The sequence below is a fragment of the Leuciscus leuciscus genome, assembly GCF_965113295.1.
Source record: "Leuciscus leuciscus genome assembly, chromosome: 22".
Taxonomy (NCBI): Eukaryota; Metazoa; Chordata; class Actinopteri; order Cypriniformes; family Leuciscidae; genus Leuciscus; species Leuciscus leuciscus.
In genome coordinates, this window is record NC_138746.1 from 3,421,932 (window position 1) to 3,445,813 (window position 23,882).

A 23,882-nucleotide genomic window follows, 5' to 3' on the forward strand; every position below is an offset into this window, starting at 1 on the left:
GTGTGTGTGTGTGTGTGTGTGTGTGTGTGTGTGTGTGTGTGTGTGTGTGTGTGTGTGTGTGTGTGTGTGTGTGTGTGTGTGTGTGTGTGTGTGAGTGTGACAGAGAGGTAGAGCAGTATGTGTGTGTATGTGAGAGAGAGAGAGAGGTTTGTGTGTGTGACAGAGAGGTAGAGCAGTATGTGTGTGTATGTGAGAGAAACAGAGAGAGAGAGAGAGCTGTGTGTGTGTGTGTGTGTGTGTGTGTGTGTGTGTGTGTACGGTTACCGGTACAAGGGAAATAGGTTAGATTAAGAAACTGAGAGAAAATGTAAAGAATATTCTTAAATTTGTAGCTTGCCAGAAAATAATTTATTATGTGGATTTTTCCTGCTTTCTCTTTTTCTTTTTCTTTTTAGGCTCGACTGTTCTTTTTATAAAGCTGCGTTTCTATGATTTGAAGACTTGTGCAATAAGTTTGATTGTAAGTTTCAGTTTGTTTGATCAATTCTTCCTGAATGATTATGTTTGTATTCTTCTTTCCTCTGTAAGGCGAGCTGAAGCGACCCTTTAACTGTCTGTCTGCACAGCACATGTACAGGATAAAGACACAGGCTCATAGTATGACCACTGTTTACTATGCTTTCTTTTGTTTGTTTGTTTTTGTAACTTAATACTGTATTTTCGGGGAAACTGACTAATTAGAACCATGCTTCATACTGTAAATAATCATTGATGGAAAAAAGGCTATAAATCTCTGTCATAGGGCACTTTGAGGTGGTTAATACATTTTAAGACAACTAATAAAGTTTTATTTACACTACATTCACATGCTCTTTATTCTCTGCATAGTTGCAGTTGTCAGGTAACCATCGTCTTTATTCTTACTGTAATGTTTACAACCACTGTTGGCCAAATGTGCAAAGGAATGTCATTGTACTGAACGATTACCATATTCATACAGTACCAGTAAGAGGTTTTGAAACATTACTATTTTTAATGTTTTTGAAAGAAGTCCTATAACAAGGCTGCATTTATTTGATCAAAAATACAGAAAAAAACTATAATATTGTGAAATATTATTACAGTTTAAAATAATGGTTTTCTATTTTAATGTACTTTGATATATAATATATTTCTGTGATGCAAACCGGAATTTTCAGCATCATTGCATTTATGCTAACTTAAAGAACTGAAGATATTTTGAAGAATGTCGGTAACCAAACAGTTGATGTGTCCATTGACTTCCATAGTATTTTTTTTTTTTTCACTATGGAAGTCAATGGACACATCAACTGTTTGGTTACCGACATTCTTCAAAATATTTTCTTTTGTGTTCAACAGAACAGAGAAACCCATACAGGTTTAGAACAACACAAGGTTGAGTAAGTGATGACACAATTTTCATTTTTGACACAATCATTCACTTTTATCAATTTAACACATCCTTGCTGAATAAAAGTATTAATTTCTTTTTTTTTTAACAATACTGACCCCAAATTTTTTGAACGGTAGTGTATATTGTCACAAAAAATATATACACTCACCTAAAGGATTATTAGGAACACCTGTTCAATTTCTCATTAATGCAATTATCTAATCAACCAATCACATGGCAGTTGCTTCAATGCATTTAGGGGTGTGGTCCTGGTCAAGACAATCTCCTGAACTCCAAACTGAATGTCAGAATGGGAAAGAAAGGTGATTTAAGCAATTTTGAGCGTTGGCATGGTTGTTGGTGCCAGACGGGCCGGTCTGAGTATTTCACAATCTGCTCAGTTACTGGGATTTTCACGCACAACCATTTCTAGGGTTTACAAAGAATGGTGTGAAAAGGGAAAAACATCCAGTATGCGGCAGTCCTGTGGGCGAAAATGCCTTGTTGATGCTAGAGGTCAGAGGAGAATGGGCCGACTGATTCAAGCTGATAGAAGAGCAACTTTGACTGAAATAACCACTCGTTACAACCGAGGTATGCAGCAAAGCATTTGTGAAGCCACAACACGCACAACCTTGAGGCGGATGGGCTACAACAGCAGAAGACCCCACCGAGTACCACTCATCTCCACTACAAATAGGAAAAAGAGGCTACAATTTGCACAAGCTCACCAAAATTGGACAGTTGAAGACTGGAAAAATGTTGCCTGGTCTGATGAGTCTCGATTTCTGTTGAGACATTCAGATGGTAGAGTCAGAATTTGGCGTAAACAGAATGAGAACATGGATCCATCATGCCTTGTTACCACTGTGCAGGCTGGTGGTGGTGGTGTAATGGTGTGGGGGATGTTTTCTTGGCACACTTTAGGCCCCTTAGTGCCAATTGGGCATCGTTTAAATGCCACGGCCTACCTGAGCATTGTTTCTGACCATGTCCATCCCTTTATGACCACCATGTACCCATCCTCTGATGGCTACTTCCAGCAGGATAATGCACCATGTCACAAAGCTCGAATCATTTCAAATTGGTTTCTTGAACATGACAATGAGTTCACTGTACTAAAATGGCCCCCACAGTCACCAGATCTCAACCCAATAGAGCATCTTTGGGATGTGGTGGAACGGGAGCTTCGTGCCCTGGATGTGCATCCCACAAATCTCCATCAACTGCAAGATGCTATCCTATCAATATGGGCCAACATTTCTAAAGAATGCTTTCAGCACCTTGTTGAATCAATGCCACGTAGAATTAAGGCAGTTCTGAAGGCGAAAGGGGGTCAAACACAGTATTAGTATGGTGTTCCTAAATTTTAAATTAATTCAATTATTTTTTTACTTTTTATTCATCAAAGAATCCTGAAAAAAGTATCACAGGTTATAAAAAATATTAAGCAGCACAACTGTTTCCAACATTGATAATAAATCATCATATTAGAATGATTTCTGAAAGATCATGTGACACTGAAGACGGGAGTAATGGCTGATGAAAATTCAGCTTTGCATCACAGAAATATATTATATTTTACAGTATATCACAATAGAAAACCATTGTTTTAAATTGTAATAATATTTAACAATATTATTTTTAATTATTTTTAATCAAATAAATTCAGGCTTGACGTGAATAAGAGACTTATTTCAAGAGCATTAAAAATGTTTCCAAACTTTTGACAAGTAATATATAACATATTTACAGGGTCCTCAAAAAAAAAAAAAAAATGTAATTACCAAAAAAATAAATAATAATAATAATTTTATGTCACATGGTGCTCTGAGCCGATGCAGCGTCATGCAAAACCGTATTGCAAATGAGTGGAGTTGTTCAGTACCGAGAGCTGCCGCCAGGGGGCGCGCGCTCTGCTTCTGGTGTGTGAAATGTGATGCTCGTGCGTCAGCTCGCGCGCAACACACGCTTCAACTCCAAGATAAACTCTAGAGACGCAACAGACTGAGCAGCAGAAGGGCAGAGCCGCGCAATGAGACCCCTACTCTAACCTCAACCTCCGATTCACACACTTAAATCCTCTTCGCATGCGTTACATTCCCAAATTAGGAAAAGGACGTAGTTTTTTTCTTTTCTTTTTTTTCTTTAATTTTGAGACTCTTTATACAGATTTAATTGCTTTTATAAAGTTCTCATGAAATTGACTTCAGCACTGAGGATGCAAAACAGAATGACGGAACTTTCTACACGGAAAAGAAGCGCTTTGGATGTTTTTGTGTATTTGTGTTTTGTTTCGTTGGCTTATTCCTTCAACATCGACTTGCAACATCCCCTGGTGTTTCGGGGTCCAGATGCGACGTTCTTTGGATATTCAGTCCTGGAGCACGTCCATGACAACACACGCTGGTGAGTTCATCCAATACAGATTTAAAGATTTGGTTATGAGTCTGGTTTTGCAGTATGCGAATTGTACAATGATTTTAAAGGCGTTCAACGTCTTCAAAATCACTTTTTTATTTTTTTATTTTAAGTATGTTGAGGTTTGTCTCGCGCAACCCAACTTCTAGCATAGTAGCCAAAGCCTTTGGCCAACTGTCTTAAAGAGGTTATACAAAATAAAAATAAAAAATATGTTGAAACTTATGTATAAATATATACTTAAGTAGGCCCATAATAAATAACCACAGTACTTGGGTTTTCCCGTTATTTTCCTAACGGAAGCGCTCGAGCGCTCTTCGGTTGCCATGGATACCTCCTCATGCAAACGTCACTTCTTCATCAGTTGCGCCCGGTGAAAATAACCTGCACTTTTTAGGCTGCTAACTTCTTTGTAAGTGAACTTTTGTGGTCACTGAAGTGTTCTTAATGTTATATTAATAAACTATGTTGGCCTACTTTAACAGCCGTTTGTTTTAAAAGTCGATTAATATCATTACGTTGTCGCCCCTAGCACAGTATGTCAGATGGAAACTACATTAAAGACATTTTAAATAAAGTTTGGTTTTAAATAAATCTCTAATAATGTGAGAAATAATGAGTTAAAAGTTGCTGTGTGTATAAGAATTTTCCTTAACTTGACGACGTTTGAGCGCCAAAATGAAACTCAAATAATTGACGTTTTCTTTATGAATGGTCCTGTTTATTTTGCTTTATCTTGGTTTTGGATTGTCAAGTTGGCTCCAAACATTTTTGTCGACCCTTAAAGGGATAGTTTATTCAAAAATGAAAATTCTATCATAATTGATCACCCTTATTGTTCCAAACCTGCATGAATTTCTCTCTTCTGCTGAACACAAAAGAAGATGTCGGTAATCAAACAGTTGATGGACCCCATTGACATCCGTAGTATTTTTTTCCCCCTAGAATAGAATAGAATAGAATAGAATAGAATAGAATAGAATAGAATAGAATAGAATAGAATGAGGCATTTATATAGCGCTTTCATATGTACTACTGTACACCATAGCTTTACAATCATAGCCTAATATGGAAGTCAATGGCTACAGTAAACTGTTTGATTACCAACATTCTATAAAATATTTTCTTTTGTGTTAAACATACAGGTTTGGAACAACTTAAGGTTGAGTAAATGAGGACAGAATTTTTTTGATTTTGGAATACTTGAAATGTGAATTTTATTGCATTAGGTGATTTAAAGCAATCAATAAATAAATCAATAAAATTGACTTTCAAACCGGGATGATTAAAGTCACTGAGCAAAAATGATGATGCATTTGAGGTACTTGGTTTGATGTTTTGTTGTCTAATATTTTATGATTACTGATCACAAGCAGCACCACAAAATAATCACACTTAATCACATTACATTCTTAAGCATTAACAGCTCGCACCATAGTAAAATACACAGTAGTACCATAGTAAAATACACAGTAGTACCATAGTAAAATACACAGTACCATAGTAAAATACACAGTACCATAGTAAAATACACAGTAACATGAGTAAAAAAAAAAAAAAAAAAAAAGTCAAGATGTCTTTACTAAAGTAGTAAAATGCCATAAGATATTATGTCTTGTTTTCTGGGAATATAAATCAAAATGAAGTAAGTTTTTTGCTTAAAACAAGCACAATTATCAAAATTATGCCAATGGGGTAAGACAAATAATCTTAATTCAAACAGAAAGAATATTATTTTTCTCACCCCATTGGCAGATAATTTAGCTTTTTTTAAGCAAAAACTAACAAAATTTGTATTTATTTTCCCAGAAACCAAGACATAATGTCTCATGGCATTTTACTACTTTAGTAAATGGATCTTGATTTTAAGATTTTTTTTATATTTGGACTGAAAACGAGACAAAAATACTAAGTAAGAAAAGCATTTTTTGCAGTGTGTAAAGCACTTTTACAGCCGACTTTTGCCAATACATTTCAAACATGCAACTTTTTTTAAATTCTCTTGCGACTGCACAGATGTTAAGCCTTTCTTCCAAAATCTGTCCTAAATTTGAAAGGGAAACACTGGCCAGCACCCAAATCATTGCCTTGTGCTTCAGTGGAGATAATGATGTAGTGCTTACATCACTGAATTGAAGAGCCAAACCATGACAGTGTGACAAGGCGAAACCACCTCCAGTCCTCGTTCACTTATTAGGCATCCTTATTAGTCATATAGGCTACATGACACTTTCAGATACAAGAAACAGACCTACAAGGAATATTAGTTTTATTTTCCCTTTTACAATGACCAAAAACTGTATGAATGGACTGCTGTATCCTCAGAGGTTGTGTGTGTGTGTGTAGCTGTGTTGTGATGTACAATGACAGTGTGTTTCTCCTCCTGATGTTTGCAGGATTGTGGTTGGAGCTCCCAGAGCAAACTCGTCTTTCAGTAGTTCAGTTCAGTCTCCCGGAGCCGTGTACAAGTGCCGAATCCGCAACAACCCAGAGCAACGCTGCACTGAGATGGACCTCGGCAGAGGTGTGTATCTCGCATCATCTCACAAACATCCCAAACTCACACTGATATCAAAGAACAGCAGAATATACTCACGAAAAAACTATATATGTATATTCATACAGGTAGTATAGTGCTGTCAAATCGATTAATCACAATTAATCACATCTAACATAAAAGTTTGTATAATATGTGTGTGTGTGTGAGTGTGTATATGATATATATATATATATATATATATATATATATATATATATATATATATATATATATATATACATACATACATACATACATACATACATACATACATACAATACATACAGTACATACAGTACATGCATACATACAGTACATACATACATACATACATACATACAATACATACAGTACATACATACATACATACATACATACATACATACATACAATACATACAGTACATACATACATACATACATACATAGATACATACATACAGTACATACATACATACATACATACATACATACATAGATACATACATACATACAATACATACAGTACATACATGCATACATACATACATACAGTACATACATACATACATACATACATACATACAGTACATACAGTACATACATGCATACATACATACATACAGTACATACATACATACATACATACATACATACATACATACATACATACAGTACATACATACATACATACATACATACAGTACATACAGTACATACATGCATACATGCATACATACATACATACAGTACATACATACAGTACATACATACATACATACATACAATACATACAGTACATACATACATACATACATACATAGATACATACATACATACAATACATACAGTACATACATGCATACATACATACATACATACAGTACATACATACATACATACATACATACATACATACATACATACATACAGTACATACATACATACATACATACAGTACATACATACATACATACATACATACATACATACAGTACATACAGTACATACATACATACATACATACATACATACATACAATACATACATACATACATACAGTACATACATACATACATACATACATACATACAGTACATACATACATACATACATACATACATACATACAGTACATACATACATACAGTACATACATACATACATACATACATACATACATACAGTACATACATACATACATACAGTACATACATACATACAATACATACATACATACATACATACATACATACAGTACATACATACATACATACATACAGTACATACATACATACATACATACATACAGTACATACATACATACATACAGTACATACATACAATACATACAGTACATACATACATACATACATACATACATACAGTACATACATACATACATACATACATACATACATACATACATACATACAGTACATACATACATACATACATACATACATACATACATACATACATACATACATACATACAGTACATACATACATACATACAATACATACATACATACAGTACATACATACATACATACATACAGTACATACATACATACATACATACATACATACATACATACATACAGTACATACATACATACAGTACATACAGTACATACATACATACATACATACATACATACATACATACAGTACATACATACATACATACATAGAGTACATACATACATACAGTACATACATACATACATACATACAGTACATACATACATACATACATACATACAGTACATACATACATACATACAGTACATACATACATACAGTACATACATACATACATACATACATACATACAGTACATACAGTACATACATACAGTACATACATACATACAGTACATACATACATACATACATACAGTACATACATACATACAGTACATACATACATACATACATACATACATACATACATACATACAGTACATACATACATACATACAGTACATACATACATACAGTACATACATACATACAGTACATACATACATACATACATACATACATACAGTAGATACATACATACATACATACAGTACATACATACAGTACATACATACATACATACAGTACATAACTACATACATACATACAGTACATACAATACATACAATACATACAGTACATACAGTACATACATACATACATACACGCGTGCTCGTTCGGCTCAACAATGGAAAAGCAGTAAATAACGAATTAATAACTTGATAAAACTACTTAAAGTTTATCCAACTTACCTGGATACATACAGTACAATCACATTAAGTGGTATATACTATATAGCAAATCTCATCTGCTTAAAAATGTAAACTGCATTAGCAAAATATTAAAAGTCCAATAGTACATCCAACTTTACCTGCATGCATACAGTATACTGTTCCTACGTATATAGCAATATAATCTATATAGCAAATCTTGGTTGCGTCTCTTCATTGTATTATCGCACAAATCCATCCATCCATCCATCAATCCATTCAAAGTTGGATATATATTATATCCAGCTTTCTCTGCATACAAACAGTATTCGTGTAAAGTGATACTATATAGCAAATCTCACAAAATGTAACCATATTATCACTCAGCTCTTCATATAAAGGTCTATATAAGTATGTCCAAAGTATAGTTATATAAGTAGTACATAAGTATATACAATATATAAATATGTCTGCATATGTACAGCACATTCACATAGGTTGATATATACATACATATCTCAACTGCTTGATTGCTTGTATCATCATCACACAATGTAAACTATAGTATCGCCCAGCTCTAATATGCTAAATGTGACCAAGGCATGAAGATATTAGGATATTATGATCATTATCATAAAGATTTTCTGTAAAGCTGCTTTGAAACAATGCGTATCATTAAAAAAGCACTATATAAATTGTATATACCAAAAACTTGTATAAGTCCATGTTGAATGTGTATATACTTTGGAACTTGTGAAAAGGGAAGTGAAAAAGTGTTATTGTGTGTGTGTGTCAAAGTGTGCTTGTGTTTGACAGCACCATCTCAAGTAATAAACAGTTAGAAGATGCCATCTGTGCAGTCAAATCACAGAGCGAACTGTTTCACGCGGGTAGTTTAACCCAAACCACTTTACCAGTGAAATGGCTCATGAAGTTAAACATGGAATTTGGACCGGTCAATATTTGAAAACCTGCCTGGACGAATGTTTTAGCTGCCTTGTTTTCATCAATTTTAATAACTTTTCACAGCTATAATCAAAAACAGGGCTGTTACTTTATATCCTGTTGTTTTCACACTACCCGTGTTATGCTAACAGATATTTTCAGCACTGATAGCGGTAGATTTACACTTCTCCTTTTGCAAACGTGCATCATACTATGAGCTTGTTTATGTGATAGACAGCAGTATCTTAAAAGCTTTTCCTTTTTTGAACATTATTAATATTACTGTGTGAAATCAGTTAAAATGTCTGTAGCATTTTCTGTCTGGCTCCTGCAGTATTTTGATAGAAATGATGAATGGTTTGGCTAATATTTTCCGATCGGCCGTGCCAAGGATCCAGTGTGTAGAAATCTCTTGAAGCTCTGAGTTCTTTTCTTGTGGTGGAGAGATGAGAGTGGTTTATGTGGCTTTAATGCACACACTTCTGCTTACGCTGGGTCTTACTGACGGAACACACATGAGCAAATGAGGCGTGTCAGCGGGCCTGGGGCCCCAGCTTTGAGTTTACATCAATCATGTGGGATAAGACCCCTCAGAAGCCCCCCTCGAGAAATACTGCTACTGATATGAGGTAAACTAGAGTCAGTTAAAAAGGACCTATTATGCCCTTTTTGCAAAGTCTTGATTTAGTTTTTAGGCTCTAGAACAGGTTTTCATGCTTGAATGTTCAAAACACATATTCTCCATTGTTGCGGCTCCTCTTTTCCCAGTCTGTCAGTAACGCTCTGTTTAGTTCCGGTCTCTATGAAGTCCCTCCTTCTGAAAAGCACGCTGTACTCTGATTGGTCGGCTGCACCAGTGTGTTGTAATTGGTCAAGCGCTTTGAGCGTGTTTGGGAAATGTCCCGCCCCTTACCATAACCAGCAGTTTCAACACACTACTAACTAACTCAACCAGGCCCCGCCCCTTTATTCTGCGCATTAATTATTTAAATGAGGAATATTGTGACGTGTTCGTTCCCGGAAGAAACATATATTCTCCATTATTGCGGCTCTTCTTTTCCCAGTCTGTCAGTAACGCTCTGTTTAGTTCCTGTCTCTATGAAGCTCCTCCTCCTGAAAAGCACGCTGTGATCTGATTGGTCGGCTGGATCAGTGTGTTGTAATTGGTCGAGCGCTTCGAGTGTGTTTGGGAAATGTCCTGCCCCTTACCATAACCAGCAGTTTCAACACACTACTAACTAACTCAGCCAGGCCCCGCCCCTTTATTCTGCGCATTAATTATTTAAATGAGGAATATTGTGACGTGTTCGTTCCCGGAAGAAAACAATACTTCAATGGAGGCGTTTCAGGGAGTTTAGAAACAGTGACACTGACTTTGTGTAATAGCATTGATTGATATTTTCCTGTTTATCAATGCAAAGCTGCTTTGAAACTATCAGTTTGTGTAACGCACTATATAAAAAGGTGAATATATAATTTGTTATGTTCCACAGAAGAAGGAAATGACATGAGGGTGAGTAAACTATGGTAGATTTGTATTTTTAGTAAACTATTTCTTTAAAACTTATTATGAATGTCTGTTGTCAATTTCTGAAGAATGTTTCATGACTCGTGTGCACGGGGTCAGACGATACACACAGTGCCATGACTAGACATTTACTCATCCACTAGGAGACACAAAACAATTTATTGGTTCCAGAATGGTCTTGATCTTGATAATTGCAAGCATATTTAGTGAGTTCTTGAGCCGTGTACTGAAGATCTTTTCTCTTATTTTTACAGCATTCATTGACGTTCATTACTGGTAAAGTGAAATACGTTCCAACTGTCCTCAGTTGTTATGGGAGATAATTCTCCACTTTCTAGAATGACATTAGCTTAATCAAATACAGTAATTATGATATTTCCTTTTCAAGCAAGACAGAGCCCATTCAAAGACATATACAGGAAGAGCAATTACGATCTTTATTTAGAGTAATAGAGTTAATTGTCTGTGATGAGGGTTTTTTGCACTGAATGAGGTATTGTATTGTATAGTGTACTGTGTACTATAAGAATAGTTCTGACTAAGTTTCAAAACCTAGTGAGATGACTACCTAGACACCCTTTAAAGGCATCAGAGATGTTTGAAGATAACAAACCTCCTCCTAAACCGTACCGAAATTAGTGTTAAAAAAGCAAACGAGAAATAAAAACACAATTGCAGAAGCTAACATGTGTCTACAAATCTTTACTACATCAGAATCACGAGCATATGAACTTAATTACTAGCTACTAATTACATCTTCAATACTGTACTAATTACTCTCTCTAAAAAGTATTGCATTAGTTAATTACTTTCTAAATTCCATATCAATCTCGACCAGTCAACGCATGAAATTCTTGACTTTTTTCATTCTTAATAATAAATAATGTAAAATTGCATAAATTAGTATTTAAAGGGAGAAGCATAATTTTTTTCATTAGACATTACATTTGTTTTACATAGAATTGTTCTGTAGTCTATACAGTATTTAATGCAATTACATCAGAAGTAACTGTAATCAAATTACGGAAAAATTAAGAGCATTCCTTACGTTACTTTTTCAAGGGAAAAGTAATTAAATTACAGTAATTAATTACTTAGTAATGCATTACACCCAACACTGGTTTAGAAACCGTGCACTGTGGTAAAGGTGTTGTGAGGTCATGATGTAGTATTGTGCAAGGAACCGTGCAAAAATAAGTCTTTATTAAAAATAACAGGTAATCTTTAAGTGAAAAGGAAGTTGGAAACTGCAGTGAATTGTCTTTGAAACACATTATAAAGCCTTTATATATAATGCATTATAAAGCTATTCATGTACATTATAATGCATTACATCTTTTCATAAATAATTGTAAAAAAAAAAAATGCATTGTAATATTCGCAGATTCCTTATTACGTCGGAAATTGGTTGTTTGTCAAGGTGTGTTTAATGAATAGATAAGTATTATAATGTATTATAACTGGTTACAATTATTCATGAAATCATACAAGGTGCATTAGAAGGCATAATTAATGCATTGAAAATACTTTATGCTTTATGCATTTACTTTATGCATTATATACAAAGGCTCTAAGTAAAGTGTTACCACACCAATACGGTTTTGGAGTTTTCTAAAATGTTGGAAGAGGCACAGTTTCCCAATGAGCCTGGGTTGTTTACATTTCATACAATAGTGCAATTTGTACAGAAAATAGGTCTAATGTAGTGGAATGTAGTAATTGTGTTTTACTATTGCATTACTAGCTAAGCAACATGCTAATGCCAACGATTGGACTGAGCTATTATTGGCAGTGATTTTGATTCCACAGTGTTAAAAAGATCCTCACCTGACTAATTCTCTGTCGACCAACTCTCAAGCTTAGCTTAAAGGGCCAATCTCACCAAAATTGAACCTAGGCTCTTCTTTTTTTTTTTATGGAAACAAGCTTTAGGAGCTTTCCATCTTTACTTTCCTCGTGTTACGTTGCATTTCGGAGATCGACTGCTTTTTACTGACAAAATTCCAGCCACCGGAAACACTAACTGATAAAGTGAGTCGTACAAAACCTTTCTTTTTAGTAAACACTAGGTGTTTCTCAATGTCAAGGATACTTCCTTGGCAGGACTGGTCCTTCCAAGTCACTTCCTTCAGAGGCTAGGCGAGGCTCCTCTTTAGCATTCGGAGAGCACGTTTTTCAACGGCTCTGGAACAGGCTAGCAAGTGCACGTCATTGCGTCATTACGTCAGTGAAAATGAAAAACAGAGCGTTGCTATGGACGCAGTTCTGTTCACTCAGGAATATAATCGTTTTTTAAATCAATAAACTCCTTTTTAATCAAATTGATTCTTTGACTGTCAAGTGTGTTTAAACCGTGCGGGTCAATTTGACCCATAACATAATGGATGTTATTATTTTTTTTTAAACAAATGTTTGGTAATGTAAATATACTTACATTTGAAAGCATATTGCCCCGTTAACGCTCCGACTCCGTTAACGTCCGACATTTAGAATTTTTTTGAAAAAGATAGCAAAGCTGCGCGCATAGGATTGTGGGTGATTTGAGAGCGCGAAGAGCGCGAAGGCTACACATATGCATCCTTTCCTGTATATGGGATATTTTTCGAACGAATGACTCAGTCCTTGGTTGAAATTCCGAGGATCCTCGACATTGGAACAGTCCTTCGACGGATGTCGATGACGTAGCATCCTCGAAATTCTGGCTTCCGAGGATCCTTCCTTGACATTGAGAAACGGCTTCTGTGTACACAAACCATGTTCTCAATGCTGGAGTTCATGTGTAGAGCCCCTGGTGAGACTTCCAGAAAAGTTTCATGTTGTGTCGAGCCTTCTTAGTGTTTTTTAAGGCGAGACACTACAGGTGAATAGGGTAAAAAATTTAACTAGCAGATATCACCATGAAACTTTCCCAGTTGATTACCTACATTAAGATGAGAAAAAAAATGTATTACAAGTTTTCTGTAATTTAATGTTTAAATATGCAAATTAGGCAATCTCTAATTAAATATGCACTAATTTGCATATTAAATCTGAGTATTGGATAAAGCCAGGTAAAAAAATTTTTTTTCATTGTGTTCACATATTAGATGGGAAAAAAATTACAGAGGGATTTATGGATATCTATTTTTGTTATCCTGTAAATCAGAATATACTGTCAATAGCCTTAAACAAATTATTTTCGGCATGTTTTTTGGAATAAAATGTTATATAAATCAGGCTAGGAATAATATATTTACAAATCCCTCTGTAAATGTCTTCATAATATAACTAGGTAAAAGACCTAGGTGGAAAGTGTGGTGTATATAGAGGTGCTACTGAAGTGGAGATTTCGGACTTGGAGAATGAGAGAAAAGTCATTTTGAGAAAACGGGCTTTAAAGATTTATCATCAGCCAATGAGATTGCGCATTCAGCCCTTTTACTTTCACGATTGGTTGCTGATAAAAAGGAAATGACCATATTTGGATCCGACAGGATTGTACAGGAGAGAGAGAGCTTTCCAGCGGTGTGTGTGATGACAGGGAGCAGACAGCGATCGTGGAGCAGCATGTTGATTGAGAACGCCAACTTTTGTTAAATTTATGAGAAATCTACAGACGCAAACAGACAAAGTGTAGTAAAATAAAGACCTAAATGTGTATTTCAGACTTTTTTTCACCACAAGTCTGAAAGAAGACATGTTATTGAAGACAAATATCCAAAAATCTCAAAATTGACCAGTAAAAAAAAAAAACGATGTTTTTGCCTGCCGTGTCTCGCCTTAAAAATAGTGATTTTGATGCTTCATAGTCGTGCCCCTATCACTCCCATTCAAAAGGCTATTTGACCTAAAACGAAAATACGGTAAATCTTAAAAGTGGCGTTTCCATTCTAATTATGCCTTTACACGAAAGTTTGACTCGGGTAGATTAACAAAAAGAGCCTAGGTTCAATTTTGGCGAGAGTTACCCTTTAAGCCTAGCATGACGATCAAAGTAGAGATAGCATGCGCATTTGTTTTCCTTCAGTTATCATTTAACCAACCAGCACACTCCGGCCTCTCGCTCTGTCACTCCGTACTTCCAGATCTCATTCTGCTTCTCTTCAAAGAGAAGGCCATCCCCTCGCTGAGCGGTTCACAACCAGAAGAACACGGCCTTCAGGACCCACACGGATGAGAAAACAAACACGTCTGGTTACGGAGATAGCCGGGGCGAACCGGGGTCGGTGATTTGATGAGATGTTTATAGTCTGAGGAACATTCCTCGCGCCCTCTCATTTGAAGCAATGGCCAAGGTTTTTAAGAAGGGAATTTCTTCTTGCGGTTTTCCTGCAGTCTTGAACCCGTGAAATATATCTGTGTTCGATGAGTAGTGTTTTTTGGATGGCGCTTCGCTGCTAATTGCTGAAAATAATGTTTCGTCCATATCCCAAGCAAACTTCATCTTGGTTTTTGACAGTTTGTATTTTCCTCCTAACTCGAGATCTGGCGCTCGTCCTTGTGTGCTTTGGATGCTTCGCAGCTTTAGGGGCAAAAGCATTAACTTCACACAACTCAAACAAGACGTGATTAGAACCATTTGTCCCACCTTTGACAAACTGCTGTTTAGGAGGTAAAAGGTTGTTTCCTGACAAGATTTCGTGTAATAGCTGCTGAAAATACTAGCTTATGAACCACCCGACACAAAAACTTGCCAAGTCGACTATGGTCCTATATACACTACCGTTCAAAAGTTTTGGGATTTTTTAATGTTTTTAAAAGAAGTATCTTTAAATATAAATTCTATATATCTATCATTAAAAATACAAACAAAAACAGTAATATTGTGAAATATTATTCCAATTTAAAACAGCTGTTTTCTATGTGAATAGACAGTAAAGTGTAATTTATTCCTGTGATCAAAGCTGAATTTTCAGCATCATTACTCCAGTCTTCAGTGTCACATGATCCTTCAGAAATCATTCTAATATGATGATTTGATGCTCAAGAAACATTTATGATTATTATACACATTCGTGCCGCGAGATGTTTCAAAAGTGGTTGGGACAATATCGACCTTAGCAAAAAGTGGTGGGACATGTCCCACCCGTCCCACCCGCAAATTACGCCTATGGTTAAATCTTTCAAACCTAAAATGTTGCTACCGTATTTTTACAGTAAAGTTGGCATTTTTACCATACATTTCACAGATTTTTTTTTTAAAAGTGTTGGTAGTAGACTGCAAAACTACTCACTAGGTTTTGGACTGGTGTGAATTTATTTTTATTTTTATTTTTATTAATTTTTTTGGTAATGCATTGCTTCATTTATTCATACCAAAACTGGGTGGGAGTAGAACAGACATCCGAGTTCAACTGGGCATTTCGCAGCCTAAGTCTGGAAGTCTCTGAGCCGATGCTGTCAGTCTGCTGAGAAGGAAGAGAAAATAACCAGAGCCAAAGAAAACAGCCGCAGTCCCGGGAGCCATCACTCTTTTCCTGCGGACAATCACAGTTTGCCCCTCAGAGGGCCGCTGTAGCTCAACGCTCATAGATAAACATTAAAGTCGACCCTTATGCTTAGATAAACTCCCTGCAGGAATAACACGCCTGTGCTCATAAATCCTCCATTTCTTTACACTAATAAAAACCCCAAATAGACAATAGAATACCATCAAAATAGAACATATCTTATTCAATAAGCTGATACGTCATGGTTCATATTTCCCAAGGTCACCTTTAATCCAAACATTTAGAGATAAATGAATCAATATCATGCTTTAACCTTGTATTTGAAAAAGGATCCTCATATAAGAAGCAATATTAAAATTCAGAGTTAGTTCATTCACATTCGGAGATCGACTATTTTTGACTGACATAATGCGGCGGACACAGAGACAGTGAGTTGTTCAAAACCTTTCTTTTTAGTAAACTCTGTGAACACAAACAATGTTCTCAATGCTGGAGTTCATGTGTAGAGCCTCTGGTGATACTTCGAGCAAAGTTTCATGTTGTGTCGAGCCTTCTTAGTGTTTTAAAAATAGCGATTTTTTATGCTATCATGCTATCACTCCCATTCAAAAGGCATTTTGACCGAAAACGAAAGTACAGTCAAACTTTAAAGTGGCGTTTCCATTCTAATTATGCTTTTAAACTAAAGTTTGCCTCGGGTAGATTAACAAAAAGACCCTTGGTTGCATTTTGACAAGAGTTACCCTTTAAGCCTTACATTTTCGTAAACAGACTGGGATGCGTTTCCCAAAAGCAACCATTAGTAGAAATAGTCTCGACAGTCTTCTTAGTCTTGCTTGACAGTTATTAAACGGAATTGAATGGACGCGCCTTTAGAGAGAAAATGGACCTTTCATACGGATTACATAATCAGAGAGTATTTGTTTTCTAATTGAATTGGTTAGTTTAAAAGTAGACGTGCCTGTAAGGCAAGTAGCCTATACTCTGAGTTTAGGTTCATTTTAGTTCATGGAGACTGAGACAGCAGAAAGCGCATCCGGTTTGTTTTCTTTATTTTACAAAAGTGCAACATTTTGTTGTTATTGTGAGTGTACACACATAAAAGTACAATATTGAATGATGTATTACTCTTATATAATACATCATTTTGTATGACCAAAAATGACTAATGAGTATGTTAAGTTGTTTTCGCTGTTATCAGGAAAAAATGCAAGTGATCACGCCGATGCCTCTATGTCATGCAGTAAGCATGCTAATACTTTAGCCTTCACACACTGCACAAACACTTGGATATGCGCCTGATAATAGCGCACATTTAACGTTAGAGTGAGCAGCCAAGTAAAGTTGCTACATGTTTCAATGATAAGCCATATTTGAGGTTGATGGAAGATAGATTAGATTAGATTAGATTAGAAAAACTTTATTGTCTGTCACAAATGACAGAAATTTAATAATTTCTGGCGAACCTTCGGATTTACTGCCCGACATGTAATTAACACAATGACCCGCCGGTAACGTCCTCACGGACTGCGTGACTATTATTATTTTTTAAGCGACTAACCGACTAATACAATTGTGGTCGACTAGAATTTTTACGTTTAACGTTTAGTTGACTATTAGGGAGCGGCCCTAGTCTAGACTTTATGATTCCCAAGTAGAGCAGTTGCACACCAGCATTGTGAGCATTGGAATGAGTTCACACACTTTATGTTTCACATTTCAAATATTTTGTGTTGTACTCATCTTACTAACACAAATTCTTTTGTTCCATCTGTAGCAGCATTGTCTGTATTTAAGCATATTAAACTGTCTCAAACAATTGTCTGTTTGAGTTTTGTTTCAGGCGTCTCAGCGTGGTTTTATTGTGTTTCTCTTTGCAGACAGAGATGTTTGTTTCTCTGTTGGCTAACGTTCTCATTCTTTACTCTAGGAAATAAGCAGAGGGAGTCCTGTGGGAAGACGTGTCAAGGCGACAGGAACAACGAGTGGATGGGGGTCAGTCTCGCTCGACAGGACAAAACCAACGGCAAAATTCTGGTATGTTCCGTTTAAACACTGAAAAACAACCATTGTTTTCCAACTGGGACTCTAAATTCTGATTGGATGAGTTGTGTGTGAAGCAATGCAGAGATTACAGGTTTTTTGGTAGACCGACCCGGAAGTTATCATCAGTTTGTTGGTTCCCTCAACAAAAAGCCAGTAGGATTTATCCATTGGCTTTTGGATTATTGTAGAATTAAGCTCTGTGACCCAAAAAAGTTAATTTTGTTCAACAAGATAGTGACAATGATTCACAAATAGTTCACAAATGAACTCAACTTTTATGAATTTTGAAGCTTAATTACAATCGCATTCAGGCATTTATCAAACAACAAACCAAAAAACATTGGGATGAACCAGAAGTGCAAAAATATTAACTAGTTTCTGGGTTTTAGGACTCATTTTTGCAGCACGATTGCCTTAATATTTAACCTGCAAAGTTGAATGAAACATGAGGATGAAAGACTCAAGCGTTACACAGGTAATTATGGTCAAAATGGTCCAGATTTAACGTGACGGATGTATCAGAGTAGGAAATTGATGCTTTTCGCCAACATGGGTTTTGTTTGAATACAATAGACTTTTTTTTGTAATAATAATCTCAATCATGCTTTGCTTTATTCGTTGTTCCACTTTTTTTTCTTAACAACCTATTTTTCAACCATCTCAGCAGTTGTTTAATACAAACCACATCGACTTGTAAAACATGGGCAGAAACTAAAGCCATCATTGTTACAAATATCTTTCACTACGACCACATTGTTAAACTCCAGCTGTTCCATACATCAAGAGAAAGCAAGAGTGTTTGAAGTGAGGGCCATTTTATCATGATGACAAACTGGAGCTCTAGAATAGATGCTCTAAATGGACAAACAAGTCAAACAAGACGTCAGCAACACCAATCTGCTCTGTTTCCAGGTTTCTTCAGGCTTGAATTGTGTCGTGGTGGTCCGATTCGAGGTCATACTCCTCGTTACGTCTTAACTGCAGAACCCTGTCGTGGGGTTCTCTGGGTTTTGATGGGCGTCTAACAGGAAGGCAGGATCAGGGTGGTCTGACAGAGGCAAGGACACTTACAGCACTGATATGTTCAAATCAAAGAGGTTGAGGGAGAGATGGCATGTTATAGTGGAAGCTGTAATGATGGTAATTTGGTTGGTAGATTAGTATTTACAATTCAGGACCGGATTAAACATATGAGCATTGCCCTGGAGAATCACGTGCAAGAGAGACACCAACACAATCAAGGCTGTATAAATGTTTTTAATTGGCGGGAGATGTGGCACAGCAACCGAAGACGTGGCGTTAGCTCATGCAATAAGATTTTAGAGCTGTTTTATATAGTGTATTTTACCACGGAGGTGAGATTGCAGTCAGGGTGACGTTGAGTTGTTTGCATGCATGCTACCGTTTGGGGTGTGTTTAATTTTTTTTAGAGAAATTAATGCTTTTATTCAGCTAGGACACATTCAAACGATCAAAAGTGACAGTAAAGACATTTATAATGTTAAAGGGGTCATGACATGGTTTTTGTTTTTGTTTTATTATGTTCTCTTAGGTGCAATTATAGTATTACTATAGTTTTTTGGACACAAAACTTTAAAATTTTAGTGATTTATGACCCTTTCCCACCCTGTTTCTCATCCTCTGATTCAAACAGTCTGTTTTGGGGGTGTTTCCCCTTTTAAGAGTTCAGTGTTAACGCCCACTGTTATGATTGGCTAACGTCATTGGCTAAAAGTAGTTTTAAGATGAAATACATTACTTACAGTTTGCGGCGGCGTTGGGACCCAGAATAGTCGGCACGGCCTGATCTTTAGAGATGGTCCTCACTGCAGAACACGAAATCCAGGGGGAGGAGTTGGATCCAGATCCAACTCCTTCCACCTTACATATACCTAAACCTACCCATCTCCACCCCCTGATCCGTAAACCCACCCCTAAACCTACCAATCTCCACCCCTTAGATCTGGATCCAACTCCGCCCCCTGGATCTCGTGTACTGCAGTGAGGTGCTACTGGCTAGCTTTGCCAGAAAACTTTTGCTTAAAGATCCAGTAGCACCTCACTGCAGTACACGAGATCCAGGGGGCGGAGTTGGATCCAGATCTAAGGGGTGGAGATTGGTAGGTTTAGGGGTGGGTTTACGGATCAGGGGGTGGAGATGGGTAGGTTTAGGAATAGGCTTGTTCGACTTGAACCAACGCTGCACAGACCGATCGGTGAATGACATCAAAGTACCGCGAGAGCGAATAGAAAGTAGACGGCTCCTTATGCTTTTGAATTGCTCTCGCGGTACTTTGATGGCATAAACCGATCGGTCTGTTCAGCGCCGGTTCAAGTCGAACAAGCCTTATATGTAAGGTGGGAGGAGTTGGATCCAGATCTAAGGGGCGGAGATTGGTAGGTTTAGGGGTGGGTTTAGGGATTAGGGGGTGGAGATTGGTAGGTTTAGGTATAAGTAAGGTGGGAGGAGTTGGATCTGGATCCAGCTCCTCCCCCTGGATTTCATGTTCTGCATGTTCTTGAGGACCATCTCAAGCTAGCATCATACTGCGATTTGTTCTCAAAACAGTCATCCTTGAAATGTAGAGAACACACGCTTAAATTAACACTTCCGTGACTGGGACGTCCGCAAAAAAATAAACTGCATCCATTTTCCCCGGACGTCTGAATCGTTCGGCAGCGTATTCAAACATTTTGTTTGTCCACAGCCAGGAACAGCACATCTGCGTCATCGCGATCTTTTTGTAAACAGACCCACTCGCTGCACGTCGACTGAACACCTGTGGGCGTGACAACGATGCGATGATGCGAAACGAGGCGTAGTTGTCTTGCACTGGAGGTGGTCATATGCAAACGACTGGTACGTCACTTCGTACCGTGACGTCACTTCTTACCATGGATCCCCAACGAGCTGTAATTAGAGCTTGATTAAATAAATGCTTCGTTTATTATGGGGAGGACGCCTTAAGCTATGAAACTTGCAGGAAGTTTTAATGGTACAAAGACCTCTTATATACCAAAAGATCAAGGCAAATTTGGTTTCTCATGTCATGACCCCTTTAATGCTGTTCTTTTAAACTTTCTATTCATCAAATAATCCTGAAAAAAAACATTGTTTCAGTTTTCAACATTGATAATAAGAAGAAATGTTTCTTCAAATCAGCATATTAGAGTGATTTCTGAAGGATCATGTGACACTGAAGATTGGATACAGTTTTTGTAATAAATGTAGTCTTTTTAAAAACAATAAGTCTTACCAATCCCAAACATTTGAATGATCAAATGTGCTTTACAATGAAAGCTGTGTGCGTACAAAATGTATTTTATAACCTGAAAGCACTTCAACTTTATAGATGCATGTAAATGCATTTACAGTGTGTGTCCCACCGCAACAAATAGCTGCATTTGAAGGGAGTCACGTTTACATGTAAGGCATGTAAGAGAGCTGTTGGGCAGATGTGTTGGCCTTCCCTCAGCCAATCAGCTCTCAGCATGAGCAGAAACATGATTAGCCCGTGATCCACGGTGACTCAGAGCCTCTGAGGGGAAAAGCACATCTCAGACTCATTCCTGATTTAGTTAAGCATTACGTATTTCACTACGTCTGTCCTGTGTGTTTCCCAATGCTGGCTGCCAGGGAATAAGTTGGAGTTTGTTCCTTTGGTTGTCATTAGACAGGCTGAGACTGTTTTATTGACATTCAGGTTGTCAGATGTGGATTATTTTGAGTTTAGATGATAGTAAAAGTGAACTGCTTAATGCCCGGTACACATTGTATGATTTTAGGCTGTCCTAGACGAAAGATGACCAATAATGGGGATTTCTGTGGTCGTGGTGGTCCTACTTCGTACACTGAGAGCCGTTAAAAGATGGCCGTTGTCACGATCTTGCTACCAAAAATAGATCTGACAATTTTCTGACAATGTCAGATATTTAGCATGATCATCTTACAGTGTGTTTGCTGCTGCAACCTACGTCTACTGACTAGCCAATAAAAATGCAACATGAAATGGCATATTGATCAACACGATATGGTGCATATTCTACTCTTCTGCTCCAAAATGCAATTAATCTAGCTCTATTTATTTGCTTCTAGCGCATGCTGATGACTTTTCATTCGTCGTAGCCTACGATTCAATAGGTGTCATCATCGTACACTCTACATGCATGTCGCACTCAAGTTTATTCGATCCATGTCGTACAGTGTGATTTGTAATGATCTTATAGGATTGCCGAAATCACAAAGTCTGCAGCAGGCATAAGGCTCGGACAGTCAAACAGACGAGCAGTGTTTCTCAACACAACAAACTACTGCCAGATAGTCATCTGACATCATGTGTGAGCATTTTGTGTGAATCCGTGTGGCTGTAATATCTTAAACTTGGTTGTTTATCTCAACGGAGCTGTTGTGCCGTTTCCAGCATGGAGAAACAGGAAGCTGAACTGTGTTTTGGAGGGAATTTGGTTTCTCCACAATCCTGAGCTTTTCGACAAGGGATTTGACTCTAAATAAAATGGGGAAAGGAAAGTTTGTGGCATACTATTATAGGACTGTATTAATGAGCGAAACAGAGAGGTTTTAGATTGCTGATGGCAGGCTTTGCGTGATCATTTCCATGTTGTTGTTATAATGACTCGTTAAAAGTTGTTAGTGGTGTTTGCTAAGACAAGTATCACTGTTTCTATTTCTCATTCAAACACCATTATTAGACTTTGAAGTGTGAACTGTTTGTGCTGCAGACATGAATATTAATGCGATGTCAAGATCACCAAAAAAAAAAAAAAAAAAAATTTGTTATGTTCGGATCATGAGGAAAATTAAGCCAAAGTCAGGAGAATATTAAGAAAAATATGAATGCATGGACTCTTAGGGTTTCTGTAACAATCCTAATCTTACATAAAACTTTAACACTATCCATCCTTGCAAGAACTTCCTTCAGGCACTTCCTTCAGGAAATGCAACTACTTTAGTTACTGTCCTCTGTCTATGACCTTTTTGCTTTCTCTTTGTCTGTTCCCTCTCTCTCTCTCAGAGTCTCTCTGCTCTCTGGCTGGCTTCACAGCCTTGAGCGCTTCTGTTGTTCCAGGGATCAGAGATGTTTGAATGAAGATGCTCAGCTTTCTAAAACCAACAACCCCCTCTCAGTGGACATATTAGATCCACAGCCGTGGCCAGCTGGTTTTGTCTCAGAAGTTAATTTGGCACTGGAATAAAGAGAAGAAGCTTTGTCTGTGTATCCTGTTTGTTTCTTGGTGCAATTACCATGATGATTACTATGAGCGATATATATATATACACGCCTTAGTCATGGTAGACACCAAATTTAATTAGATGCAAATGAAAAAGAGGCTGTAAGAGATGTAGAGTCTGGTCAATGGGTTGTACCTGTGATTCATGTCAAATT

The 23,882-nt window shown here is 36.9% G+C and overlaps 2 protein-coding genes across 9 annotated transcripts in view; both read left to right on the forward strand.

The window, feature by feature from the left end:
* The window catches only part of golga4 (golgin A4), a 45,729-nt gene extending 44,930 nt beyond the window's left edge, over positions 1-799 (forward strand). For all 7 annotated transcript variants that reach the window (XR_014201396.1, XM_082153254.1, XM_082153256.1 and 4 more), the window contains one exon: positions 1-799. This exon is cut by the window's left edge. The gene's annotated coding sequence lies outside the window, so the exon portion shown is untranslated.
* Positions 800-3,335: 2,536 nt separating this feature from the next.
* Positions 3,336-23,882, forward strand: part of itga9 (integrin, alpha 9) — a 106,794-nt gene continuing 86,247 nt past the window's right edge. The window contains exons 1-3 of one of the 2 annotated variants that reach the window (XM_082153301.1): positions 3,336-3,763; positions 6,172-6,299; positions 18,362-18,468. In XM_082153301.1, the coding sequence (XP_082009427.1) occupies positions 3,552-3,763; positions 6,172-6,299; positions 18,362-18,468 (447 nt within the window). In that variant the 5' untranslated portion in view covers positions 3,336-3,551. The remainder of the gene's footprint in view (positions 3,764-6,171; positions 6,300-18,361; positions 18,469-23,882) is intronic. The other variant, XM_082153300.1, reaches the window with a different exon arrangement.